This window comes from Penicillium coprophilum, assembly GCF_028826855.1.
Source record: "Penicillium coprophilum strain IBT 35676 chromosome Unknown utg000001l_segment0_segment0, whole genome shotgun sequence".
Classification (NCBI taxonomy): domain Eukaryota; kingdom Fungi; phylum Ascomycota; class Eurotiomycetes; order Eurotiales; family Aspergillaceae; genus Penicillium; species Penicillium coprophilum.
This window is the reverse complement of record NW_026622720.1, coordinates 2,660,666-2,673,078: the sequence shown is the minus strand read 5'-3', so window position 1 is coordinate 2,673,078 and position 12,413 is coordinate 2,660,666. Positions and strand designations below refer to the sequence as shown.

General features: G+C 51.2%; 7 protein-coding genes across 7 annotated transcripts; 2 read left to right on the top strand and 5 right to left on the bottom strand.

Moving 5' to 3' along the window:
• Nucleotides 1-334: 334 nt before the first annotated feature.
• N7500_001023 (uncharacterized protein) lies at nt 335-1,045 on the bottom strand (the record flags this gene model as incomplete). Its single annotated transcript, XM_056672169.1, has 1 exon — nt 335-1,045. One exon carries the CDS (start codon nt 1,043-1,045, stop codon nt 335-337), a length of 711 nt encoding a protein of 236 aa, XP_056537742.1.
• A 1,048-nt stretch (nt 1,046-2,093) lies between these two features.
• Nucleotides 2,094-2,375, bottom strand: N7500_001022 (uncharacterized protein; the record flags this gene model as incomplete). Its single annotated transcript, XM_056672168.1, has 1 exon — nt 2,094-2,375. One exon carries the CDS (start codon nt 2,373-2,375, stop codon nt 2,094-2,096), a length of 282 nt encoding a protein of 93 aa, XP_056537741.1.
• Nucleotides 2,376-2,401: 26 nt separating this feature from the next.
• On the bottom strand, nt 2,402-4,628 carry N7500_001021 (Het-C domain-containing protein; the record flags this gene model as incomplete). The annotated part of the gene is made up of 3 exons (XM_056672167.1): nt 2,402-4,133; nt 4,192-4,350; nt 4,402-4,628. The coding sequence occupies 3 exons, from the start codon at nt 4,626-4,628 to the stop codon at nt 2,402-2,404; spliced, it is 2,118 nt and encodes a 705-aa protein (XP_056537740.1).
• A 507-nt stretch (nt 4,629-5,135) lies between these two features.
• On the top strand, nt 5,136-5,906 carry N7500_001020 (phytanoyl-CoA dioxygenase family protein; the record flags this gene model as incomplete). The annotated part of the gene is made up of 1 exon (XM_056672166.1): nt 5,136-5,906. The coding sequence occupies one exon, from the start codon at nt 5,136-5,138 to the stop codon at nt 5,904-5,906; it is 771 nt and encodes a 256-aa protein (XP_056537739.1).
• A 517-nt stretch (nt 5,907-6,423) lies between these two features.
• Nucleotides 6,424-8,060, bottom strand: aglA (putative alpha-galactosidase; the record flags this gene model as incomplete). The annotated part of the gene is made up of 2 exons (XM_056672165.1): nt 6,424-7,494; nt 7,542-8,060. The coding sequence occupies 2 exons, from the start codon at nt 8,058-8,060 to the stop codon at nt 6,424-6,426; spliced, it is 1,590 nt and encodes a 529-aa protein (XP_056537738.1).
• Nucleotides 8,061-8,706: 646 nt separating this feature from the next.
• N7500_001018 (Zn(II)2Cys6 transcription factor domain-containing protein) lies at nt 8,707-10,259 on the top strand (the record flags this gene model as incomplete). Its single annotated transcript, XM_056672164.1, has 3 exons — nt 8,707-8,778; nt 8,851-9,454; nt 9,508-10,259. 3 exons carry the CDS (start codon nt 8,707-8,709, stop codon nt 10,257-10,259), a joined length of 1,428 nt encoding a protein of 475 aa, XP_056537737.1.
• Nucleotides 10,260-10,745: 486 nt separating this feature from the next.
• N7500_001017 (class I SAM-dependent methyltransferase) lies at nt 10,746-11,979 on the bottom strand (the record flags this gene model as incomplete). The annotated part of the gene is made up of 3 exons (XM_056672163.1): nt 10,746-11,009; nt 11,072-11,785; nt 11,941-11,979. The coding sequence occupies 3 exons, from the start codon at nt 11,977-11,979 to the stop codon at nt 10,746-10,748; spliced, it is 1,017 nt and encodes a 338-aa protein (XP_056537736.1).
• Nucleotides 11,980-12,413: the final 434 nt, after the last annotated feature.

Genomic DNA, 12,413 nt, shown 5'->3' with positions numbered 1-12,413 from the left:
CCTTAAGCTATTGTACCCAATTAGTCCGTGCGTTTCTTTATACACGTAGGAACCTACAATGTTTTAGAACAAGAGAACTTCAAGATAGAGTGCAAAAGAAAACTAATCTTTCAACTCAAGTAATTAATATCCCACGGCCAGGGCTATAAGTATCTTACGAAGAATTATGGAGATATCAACTGTATTCATTCTATAAAGGAAATATATAACCAAGGAAAACATTCTAAGTAGTACTTCAACCTACCAATCTCATAGAACATCCTGATAACAGTAACTGTTAGTATCCGATGGGCGTCACAGAAGGTCCAAATACCCCGAAAAGGAGTGCTGCACATCATTGGGAGCCATCAGGAGGAGCAAAAGAGTCGTCGTTGTAAGGAGGAGGTGGCGAGTAACGAGGAGGTGGAGTGGCATCGCGGTAAGGGGGGAGAGGGGTGTCATCTCCATGTGCAGGAGGGAGAACCAATACTGGCACATCCGAATTCGGGTCTGGCAACCCCAGGGGAGCGTACGGGGGCGAGATTGCCGCGAGACCAGTAAACTCCCTGCCATGAAGAGCTACAATGAAGACATCAGCCAAGGTAACTCCTCCGTGATACACATACCGCAAAAAATCCAGGAGACCACCGTTGGAAGGAACACCAGCAGGTGTGGCCGTGATAACGTGGTTCTGACCCGCAGTCCTATTGCTGTTTCGGAACACAGCCAGCGCCAAAGGAGGGGGTGGGATAGCTAGAAGGAATCGGTCAGCACCCTGGGCTTGCTCCACACTCGCCTGTATCTGATCCCACTGGGCGCCGTGGGTGTCCTCAAATGAGCGTGTCCAGTAACTGTCTTGGCCGTGGGCTGCGAGGGCGGCACAGAGGGTCCAGATAAGGTGGTTCTCGTTGATCCACTGGTCCACTGTGACCAGCGGCCAGGCAGTACCAAGAAACTGACCTACATGGCACCTCAAGGATATCTGGGGGGTGATCCGCAAATCTGCGACTGGTCTGCCGCCGTGGAGCTCTGCTACCTGTTCCCACTGGTGAGCGTCGTCGGACATAATGATAGATGAACTGCAAGACTCGTGCAATACTTAGGCAGTCGGATTGTACTTGGGTATTGGGCTTGGAGTAGTATTAACTAGAACGATGCTGGTGAATACCTGTTGTTGGAGGGAAGAGGGAAGGGTTTATATAGCCCCAGGGTGTGGCCGGTAGCATTGGACTTGAGAGAGAATGCCTTGGTAAGGCACAAAGAAATCAAAGATAAAGAAAGAATCCTTTATGTCAAGTCATGTAAGGGAGATAGGTGCTATTTGGGTTTTCAAAGAGCTTACTATGCCCTTTGTTGAATGATACTAATAAAGCCCTTCGGAAAGTGTAAGAGCCCTTTATAGATACTACGCAGGCAGAAAGGAACACACCAATCACAAGGGCCGGGGCCTTATGGAACCTCATACCCCCAATGCAGTCCAACACTCCAAAAAGCCTTCTATCATCAATCCTGCATTGCTGACCGCCACGAAGAGATATATCCCTGGCGTTTTTTCTCAGCAGTCTGCTGAACATTATATTCGTTCCCCAGCATATACTTTTGTGTTATTCGGGCCTTTCTATCTGATACGTCTTGCTCACTTTTCTTACCAGCAATTTCATACGTTCAAGTGTGCATGCAGCTCATGGCTAAGCTTTTGTTTTTGCGGTATGGGTGTCTGAACCCTGTATATTTCAATGAACTGAGCAAGACCATTATGAAGTAGATGTATGTCTATGGTGACACAGCCTTCAGGGCAAGAGACCAAGTAAACAGAGCGATTGATTGAGGAAGAACCTAACCAACCAAACCACCCTGGCCATAGCCCTAAGGAATATCCTGGGAAATTTCAACAGCCCGCTTGAATTCAAAGAAAGCACAAGTTGAATCAACGCCAAAACTCTTAAACGAGCTTTGATATCATGCAGCACAACCTCCAAATTTCTTGAACCATCCACCTTTTCGCCTTTTTTTGTTCACACCATTGTCTTATAAGTCGACACAAAGACCATCCAATTTCGTTAAAATACAATCATCCAGCTCATTTATACTCGATACCCACATATTGAGCCAAATCATTTATCTCGTCTCATCATCCAATCCTCAGTAACCCGAGTGTCCATGTCCATGCCCGTGATCATGACCATGACCATATCTCGGATCCTGTCCAAACCCACCATACGAACCATGTGGTGGGGCATTGTGGGCAGCGTGCGGTTGCGGATGGCTGTAGTGGTTGTCCTGCTGTCTATAGGACGAAGGATCCTGCGAGCCGCCATGATGCTGTTCATGCTGTTGATGACCCTGGTAACCGTGACTTGGTTGAGGTACGTGCTGAGGCTGGTGATATCCGCCATGCTGCTGTGGAGGAGGGTGGGCGGCCTCATACACACCCCCCTGCCTGGTGGCTCTGGTATGAGCTATGCTGGGCTCCTTCGTCGTTTGCATCGCGTGATAAGCCACCGGGGAGGAAGTTGGAGAATTTACTCTCGAGTTTACCCAAGTTCGACAAGCCGGGGATGCCAGAGAGCTTGTCCCAGGGCATGCCGGAGGAGCTGTTGTTCGATTGTTGCTGGTTTTGTTGGGGCAGGAATGAGGAGAATCCACCGGATGAATGTCCGCCATTGTTATTGTGTCCGTGGCTCTGGCTTTGGCTATGACTCTGGCTTTGGCCGTGCGAGGCACCGCCCAATGCTGCGAATCCACCATGACCACCACTGTGTGTGTGGCTCACTCCACCGGTGTTACGACCGGATCTCACACCCTCCGAGCTCAGGATGGAGTCAAGCGAAGCGCCGCGGTCTGAGCGGCCATGGGCCCATTTCTCGACGGCCTCGAACATTGCGCGGTGGGCATCGTTGCGCATGTTGCGCAACGCTGGGTGGTGGAATACTTGCATGCAGTCATTGAGGACTTCGTCCTCGGAGACATCGATGTGTTGCCAAGCGTACAGGATGCGAGGTGCGACGTACTCGACGATTGAGGAGGCTACTCGTCCGGCGGGCTCATTCAAAATGTTGGCGAAGTGGTCCTTGGATAGCAAGGAGTGGGTGGGGTCTGTGCAGTGAGGATCGGTCCATGGTTCGTACTGGTGTTTGCCAGAGGCATCAATGACACCTGCTGATCCAGTTTGAATGGACTTGGAAGCAGCCTTGATCAGAGGTCGAACGAAAGGTGCTAGTAGCGACATGATGAAAACGGTCAGAGTTTCGGAGATCTTCTCGACGAGTGACTCCAAGCCTGGGATTTTTTCAATGATTGAGTTTAATTTTCGCACCACCTTATCTCGGAAGGCTAGGATGGGATAGATCTTGGCTACTGTCTCCTGGGGGTTGAAATCGGGCATGCCGTCAAGCCCAGCACCAGGCTTCGAGCCACCCGAAGACTGAGCTGGCTCCGCACGGGACCGCTCGTGGCTATTGGAAGCAGACTGCGCATAGCCAGTCCCGGCACTACGACTCCGGTTGGCCATTTCTTGCTCCGCCGAAGACCTCTTGAGGCCCTCGGCCTCGCTGACGAGCTCCCTAGTACCAGGGATCTTACCCAAGAGCCCAGTCAAGGCACCAAGGGAGTTGTTCGACTGCGCATTCGCTTCGGCATTGCCGAGCGCAAGATCCATCTCGTTAACCTCGGATTGAGTAAAATGGTCGTTTGCCTCTCCCATCACGGAGTGGAAGAAATCAACCATACCAAAGGTTCCCGTTATAAGCGGGAAAACGCGATGTCCTTGAAGGTTGATCTGGGTGGCAGTACCCGTATGCGGGAACACGTTCTTGAAACCCATCTCACGCAACGCCAGTTCAACATAGTTGGTGTGCGCGGCGAAATCCTCCAGCGTGTGTAGTCCCTGACCTAGACACCGGAGTGCTTCGCACAGGTCCTCTTCGTTGCCCTTCTTATGTCCGCCATTGGTGTAGGTCCGTCCATAGTGGATACTGCGGCTAAGACTGAACTTGATAAAGCCAGTACTGGTGGCCCAATCGCCTCTTTCATTGGCGATATAGTTCTTCATACCGGTGCTCGGGTCGATTTCGAGCTCGATGGCACGAACGGGTGGGCGCAACCGCTTATCATATTGGCGGGCATCTTCGTTGTCGGCATAGTCCTTAGGGTTACTGTGAGAAAGAAGATGTCAGCACATCAAAGTTATTGAGAAGCTCAAACTGTACTTACTCGATATGTTCCTCGGGGCGGTAAACGCCTAGGCGATCCGGAGTCACCTCGAATTCACCCGTGGCATAGCCGAAGCTCAGGAACGAGAGGACCCACACCAAAACACGGATGGTATCGGCCTGCAGATTTTTAAGTGTTCCAACGTCCATTGCCTGCGAGCTATGGAAAAAGTCAGAATCATATCAATCTTTTGGTTCTTTGCTAACTCACTAATCCCGCAACCAGTTGCCAAAATATACGCGCTTGACCATGGTGGAAGTCCATTTGTGACCGGAGATGAAAGCCAGTGTCTTGAGAACATCTTCGATATCACCATGGCGCCAGTTCTTGCCTTCGACGGCGGAGATAGAGGCAATATTTCCAGCTCCAAAGGCGTGGACTTGGGGCAGTATCAGAAGCAATATCAGCAGGGCGGAGCCCGCGTGGAGGAGGGGCATGGTGGGGGTGAGATGTGCAAGGTGGTATCTCAAAATTTGAAGGAATCAATATGAAATATGCCCCAAAAGTAGAAACTAGAGCATCAAGCAAAATATTTCCAAGAAAAAAAGATTGCAATATCAAACCGTAGGATTCAGCTGTTTGAGCTCTTGGCTTATTCTTGGCATTCCCCCATGACGTCTGCAAGGACGAACGTGCATTGACTCAGGTTTGTTATGTTTGACTTGAGATTTATAAATAAAAAAACTACATACTGTATGATATACGTGCACATTTAAAATACATCAATACAGATCGTATGATGTGTAAATTACCGAAAAAGGTCACATCAGATCCACGGTAACATCGAGATCGAAGTTCCAGAAAACCAAAAAATGCGACATTGCGTCGCATTGTTGTTTTAGCCTATTTCAACCCCGCAGATATAAAATTCACCGTTAGATACCCATGTAGATTTCACTTACTCCAGAGTCTAATCTCTTTCCCATTCAAAGACTTTCTCTATCATGGCCACCCCAAACCTAGACGCTCTCAAACGCGATGGCTTCGTAGTAGTCCGCAACCTCTTAACCCCAACCGAGGTATCGCACTACCGCGAGATCGCCACAAAAGCAACAACCCTAACCCGCACCGGAGGCTGGCCACACTTCCGCACCGTCCCCAAACAATTCCCACCCTGGCCGACGACCGTACCCCCCGCCTCGGAGGGCGGAATCTGGGGCGTGCAGCACCTAATGCACCCCGAGATGCCAGGACGGGAGAGTTTCGCACGATGCTACTTCTCCCCAACGATTCTCGCCGTGGCAGAGGAATTAATGGGCATTGAAAACACCGACGGCGAGACTGAGCCGCTCGTCATGGAACTGTTCAACCTGCTTGTGGCCCCGGAAACCAAGGACTTCGAGCTTCGCTGGCACCGTGATGATATCTCCGAGCACGCAACTGCCGAAGAAGAACTTGCCCAGCTTGCGGCTAAGGCGCCTGGTGGTCGCCAGTCGCATTGCCAGTATAACTTGGCGCTGTGCCCTGATGCATCGCTGATTGTTGTGCCGGGAACACATGCACGTGCGCGCACGCAGGTCGAGCGCGAGGCGGATCCTTATGCGGCTGAATTGCCGGATCAATTGGTTGTTCAGCTGCAGCCTGGAGATGCGGTGTTTTATAATAGTAATATCTTGCACCGTGGAGTTTACCGGGGGAAGAGTGAGGGTGGGGAGGAGACTAGGTTGACTTTGCATGGAAGTCTTGGGTTGAAGGCTTCTGGGGATGGGGGGTGATGATGCCGAAGAGAAGAAGAAGGTCAGAGCTACTGCTGTGCTGCAGCATGGAGTTGGAGCATGGGTTCACCGTGATGATGCTGCATTTGGGCTTGGCGACAGGGCTGAGAGGATGAGGGCTAATCTTGTTGAGATGGGGACTGGAGAGGGGGTTGGGTTCTCTTTGCAGGGATAGACTTTCCAACTTTTAGGGAAACTGTGGATATTGCTGTACGTATCTACCACTAGGTCTGAGTTTGGCTTGTGTATAGGGCGGAATGTACCTATAAATGACGTGACTACGTACTCTTCCTACTCCTCTAGATGAACCTTAGAATGTTCGGGTGACTGTTGATTTTCCTGTTTATGTGCCCATTGCTCAAACATCTTTAGGGTACCTAGAAGTCCTAGCATCTTTCTTTCCCCTTCTTTGCTAAGGCTCTCATCAAGGAGGATCGTATTTGCACCTATATACAAACAGTGTATAGATCCATGTCCACATTTAGATAATTGAGTTTCACGCTAATCCAAATCTAATCTAGCTCAAATTTCCCTTGGCGAGACGGACTCCACTTGGCAATCCAAAGATCTGCCCAACACTATCAATCACACATGCTTCGACACTGCCCTTTTCCTTGGTCTGAGTCAAACACTTTCCAGAGGAACTACGCAAATGACCCGAAATATAGTGATCCCAGTCAGTACCGTCTCCACCATCACACTTGGCAAGCGAAAGCCCATCTCCAGCAGCTAGACAAAGCGAATCATCCGATAGAGGACTCAAAGTTAGCTTAGTGTCATGGCCTGTTGCGGCCACGTGCCAGACCTGGGAGTCTGAGCCACTGCATTTCTCAAAGGTAACAGAATCAGTAGAAGCAGTCATGCAAAGGTCAGACGGCGTGTTGAAAACCATCGCGGTAGGGGTGGTCTTGGAGCACTCTTTGGGCAGCGCAATACGGTAGACCTTGGCAGCATGGGTATCGAGCTGGACTTTAATAGCAGAGTCGATAGTTGAGACTTCGTCGGTGACAAGGTCACGGGCCTCATACTTGCAAGACTTCGACGACAGACCGAGACGCGCAAGGGAAACGGTCGTGGTGGCTGTATCAGCTCCGCGGTTCAGCACGGTCAGGAGTCTGTCTCCGTTCTCCAGGGAGCGGGTCAAGACGTCAAAGGTGCCATCACGGCTAACAAGGGCAGATTGCTGTGCCAAGGGGTCCTTGTTCACGGCGATGAGAGCCTTGTTGCTCAGGAATGCAATCTCCTCATCTGAGAGATCGGGGACGTAAGCGCTGAGAATCAGTGGCGCACCAATGGAGGCCCAGACTGCAAACTGGGATTTCTTCTCGTTCATCGATAGGTTCGGGTGGTCTGGGATCAAGAAGTCGGGATCATTATAGTAGCCCGGTTGCTGGTAACGCACTAGACGCGCGTGGAAGTCGTAGTTATACATAATGCTATCCCAGGCATTGCCATCCACGGCATAGTTAATCACATCCGCCGAGTGACGCGCCAACTCGCCGGACTCTGGGACCCAATTCATAACGACCGCCCAGTCTCCCGGTTCGCCTTCGAAATATGCGGGCGCGGAATTGGAAAATATAAGCGGCTTCGACATGGCAGTCAGAATATCATGCCACTCCTCATAGCGGACACGGTACTCTTCGCGCAGCGAGCGGCCTTCCTCCCCCAGACATTGCATCCGTCCAGCTTAAGGTAATCGATGCCCCAGCTAGCGAACAGTTTAGCATCCTGCTCCTCGTATTTGTAAGAGCCTGGGTAGCCGCCGCAAGTCAAGTTCCCGGAATCTTCGTAGATGCCGAGTTGGAAGCCCTTGCTATTCATGTACTTGGCGAGCCAGGGGATCCCATGCGGGAACTTTTCGGTGTCCCACTGGAGGGAGCCGTCATCGGCACGGTCGTGGGTCATCCAGCAGTCGTCCAGCGTAAGACGGTCATAGCCTACGTCGAGGAGACCACGGTCTAGCATTGCCTGTGCTGTTTCGGTGAAAAGCGTTTCGTTCAGATCGCACATAAAGCGTGCCCAGTTGTTGAACCCCATTGGAGGTGCTGGGGCTAAGCTTGGGTTCTCAACGGAGGCTTGCACTGGTAGCAGTGGCAGTGCCAGGAGGCCAGCCATGCTTCGGGCTGCCCAGCTGGGCGTGAGTGTCTTCATGGTGTCTTTGTAAAAGAGTATAGACAAGACAAGATAAGATGTAAAATGGCTTGATGGCGCAAGCTTGTAATCGGTTGAGGCGTTTTTTGCATAGCACATCTGCCCATTTTATGCTCCCCAGGTACTCTTCACTCAGCTTCCTTCACTTCCTTCACTGGCTCACTTTTCGAGGATTCCCCGCACCGACGTCGCATCCACAACGCATTGCGATCTGCAATAATCGAAAAGGGACGTGATAAACATTGTGACGGTACCATCGACAGAGTGTTTATTTGATGAAGTTGCATATACCTACATACAACACAAGAGCTCGAAGTGCATACTGAATCTGATTCCAAGATCGGCAGGTGGAGAGAGACATGCCGATCTTCACGAGAAGACAATCTCGGATTGTAACCAATCAGAGTGCTGCAGGGCTTTGGCCTAGGAGAAAAGGAAAAAAAAGGGAGACCTGGACATGAAAATGAAGTTGAAATGCGATCCGTCACAATTCCATCCCCTTAGTGTCCATGGCATAGCTGAATCTGACTGGGCGAAAAGGACTTTTCCGAGTGGAACCTTCCCCCAGAAAGTCCAACGGCTTTCTATTTCTCCGATCTAGGGCCAATTGATCTTTGAAACATACTACGGTAGAGTGGTACTCACAATGCCCCCCGACTCCAAGACGAAGATACGCCCTCAGCAGTCTTGCCTCAGATGTCGCGAGCGCAAAGTAAAGGTACTTTTCCGCCACGTTACTATCTACTACCTCACTATCTCTATTCGCATTAATCCACTAATCACCACTCAGTGCGATCGCTCAATCCCATGCCACGCCTGCATAATCCGTGGCCTTGAAGCAGAATGCACCTATCTCACAACACCCGAGGATCGCGCCCACATCAGCCAATCCGAGATAATCGACCAACTACGTCGTGAAGTCGCACAACTGCGGGGGCGTCTGAACCAGGGCACACGAGAGACCGGTCATAGCCAAAGTCCGAGTCACAGCCAGCGCTCGCGTCCGGACAAAGGGGTCGGAACCGTCCCGAGGAACAGTCAGAGTTGGACACAATATGCGCCCGCGCACACGGGCTACAATCATGACGGCCATGGCCATGCGAATGGCTCTGGGTATGCGACCGGCGCTGGCGCTGGCTCGGCTAGAGGTACACCGGATACTGGCGACGGCAGCTGGCGCGGGTCGTCGCCATCCTCGTCGGTCACGACTATGACGAACTCTATGACTGTTACGAGTCCTGATAGTACAGGTAGTGAGAGCGGGACTGGGTCGATGTCCGCTTTGTCGCGGTCGGCTTCTGCTTCGGTTTCGGCATATCCTATCGCGACGGGGTATGCGCCGCGAGTTGCGGAGCTGGATGTGTCGAATGCAGTTGAATCGCATGCTTTTGCAAGTATGTTTTGCATTCGTGCCACTTTTTCTAGCGCTTGCGCTAACTTTGGGTAGATCCTTTAGAAGATGCGACAATGTCTGGATATTACGCAGGATGTATGACCTTCGCTCCGAGCGATATGTCCGGAACAGTCCCAGTACCGATGCAGGGTCTCCCAGTGGCTGGTTTACATGCGCAGGATGCGATGTTAGGGGTGCACCACCCGACGCTATACGGACTCAATGGCGAAAATTATATGCCTGACGGAGGCAAAGCGCCGCCATACTTACAACACACCGGCTATCCGGCTTCCATACCAGCCCCAAGAGTAACACATTACGAGGAGGGATATTCAATACCAAATGAAGAGGACAGGGCGCATGCACATCATCAATGGGGGCAAGATGCATACGGAAACCCGAATCCAAGTCCGAACCAATATCCGAATACGCATCTATATCAAACCCCGTTTCATTATTCAACTATCAACACCTTCACCGATATCACCGCCACTCACACAAGCACCAACACCTATACAGATGCACCCTTCTCCCTACCCACCCGGACAACCGTGCCAGGCGATATTTCAAGCCATGCCAGCCCCAGCTCCCAGGATCGTCCTTCACCAACAACCATTATGAACTCAATGCCGAGCTCCTGGAAGGGCGAGGGGAAACAGGAACTGCTGGAGATACTGCTGGAAACAATTGCCACCTGTGACGAGCAACGTCTGCCTCAGGTCATCCAAGTCTTGCGGGCAAGTCCTTCACCCGAAGAGGCTGTTTCGGGGGTTTGTCAGGTTCTCGGGATTTGGAATGGGCGGTGACGACGGCGTGAGCACACACTCAAAGCCAGTTCCGAACTCGGGACCAGGCTTGTTGTGTGCATGTGCTGAATGTGTTTTAATCGAGTGGTTCAGGTTAGGTTCAGAGCTGGGTCTCTGGAAAAACCACTCGGTGGATATATAGCCCAGGTCGCTGGCTGATGCCAGGGAAGTAAAGTCGTAGTGGGACCGTCTGAGACAGGATCACCGCACTGCACCACGTCATCTCATCTTCTCATGCATCATGGTATCATGATATCACACATGTCCACATGAATATGAACATAAACAAAGCACACGGTCTTGTGCATAGAAATTCTGCCTTTATACATTGATCTGCAGAAATAGAGTCATCAAGTCATGATCCATGTCGTAAGGTAAGGGCGTCGACAGGTATTGGAGCAGTCGACAGGGAAGGAGGTATTCTCAAACCCAGGGTTAGGTCGTGGGGTATCGTTATCATAATTATCGTGACCACATTCCAAAGTCTCAAGATGCCTCGGAATCAATGGTTTCATCGTCGAAAGGCCGCTGCCCATAGACAAAATGGAAGCGCACATAAAGGTGGTTCTTGTTGTTCAACAGCTCCGCTCGCACCTTTTCCATATACTCCTGTGCATCCTGGTACGAGAAGCCCAGTACTCGAGTGAAGAGAGCGAGCGAGTACGGCTCGACAGCTTCCAAGATAACCATTTTGCCGACGCGACCGATTTCTTTGTAGCGACGATTCTTGGGCCAACCACCAATAGGACACTGAAAGTACGTCAGCATACCGACAAGGAAAGAAAAACAGCCGGATATGACAATGGCCATACTTTATAAATATCATCCGTAACATTCGCAAACCCCTGTTCAGCCATCCACCGCACCATCTTCGGGGCGATATCCATCGGCTTCCCAAACTTCTTACCAGCCTGACCCAACAAGTCATGCCACCTAGTAATAGCAGTCGCACGCTCATGGGACCCATCGTCGGAAGTAACCCAACCGTCAAACTCCTGCGCCTCAAACCAACCGCCGGGTTTGAGATGCTGATACGCCTGCTTGAGCAACCTCGGCCAGTCCTCAATGCCACCGCTCATAGACCTTGAATGAATAAAGTCGAACGCCTCACCAGGCGAAAACGTCCAATCACTCTCGGCATCATCAACAAAGAAGCGACAATTAGGCGGTGCCCAGTTCGGCTGGATGGGGCTGAGATCGGTGCCGATGATATCCGCCTGCGGGTAATCTTCGGCCATTTCCATGGCCCATTCGGCGGTGCCGGTGCCGATGTCGAGAATGCGACGGGGGTCGGAGCTTTGGATTGGTGCACGGTACAGATCCCCGCCCGAGACAAGTTTGAAGAGGTGGTGCAGTAGCGCTAGACGGTCTTGTTCTTCTTCGTCGTTTGGGAGGGGGTATTGACCATTGCGGTAGGCGTGGTAGCGGCGACCGTTTTCGTAGCTGTAGTCTCGGACGGAGGAGGCAAAGGAGAGATTTGAGCCTGCGAGGGTTTGGGTTTCGAAGAGGGAGTCGTCATCGCTTGTCTGCAGGGTTTTAGTGGGGGGTTGGGAATTTGTTGAAGATTGCATTACAAATTGACAAATGTGGGAATTGGAGATGTAAGATCGGTACAGTGACCTGTTTTTGGGTGTAGGTACAAGGAAATGCGGGTTCAAAGACGTCAAAATGGTCTACTTACGTCGATTTGGATGCGTTCATCGAGATTGGGTTGTGCCATGACGAGAAAGGGTAGAGATAGTGGGAGCAGAGAGAGGTAGGGAGAGGAATGAATTTCCCAGAAAGTAGAAGAGGGGGAAGTAAAATGAAGCTATCAATTCCCAGAAACCTAAGGAACCTAAGGAACATAAGGGACCTAAGAAACCAACAAACCTAAGAAACCCGAGGGAGAGGATACTGGAATAGCGCCACTGGGTTTTTTTCTCTGCCACGCAGAGTCCACGCAGAGTCCACGCAGTCCACGAGTACGGAGTACCCGCAGTACCCGCAGTATCTTTGTCCAGATCCGACAGCTTGGTACTGGAAACTCGTCTATTCCAAATCGGGAACTTCTCGATTAGCATTTCCAAGGGTCGGATCCTGGGCGGGATCTGAGCCCTGGACCACTCTGTAGACCAGGAACGGAGTATGTACATATCAAAAATGGTGATATAT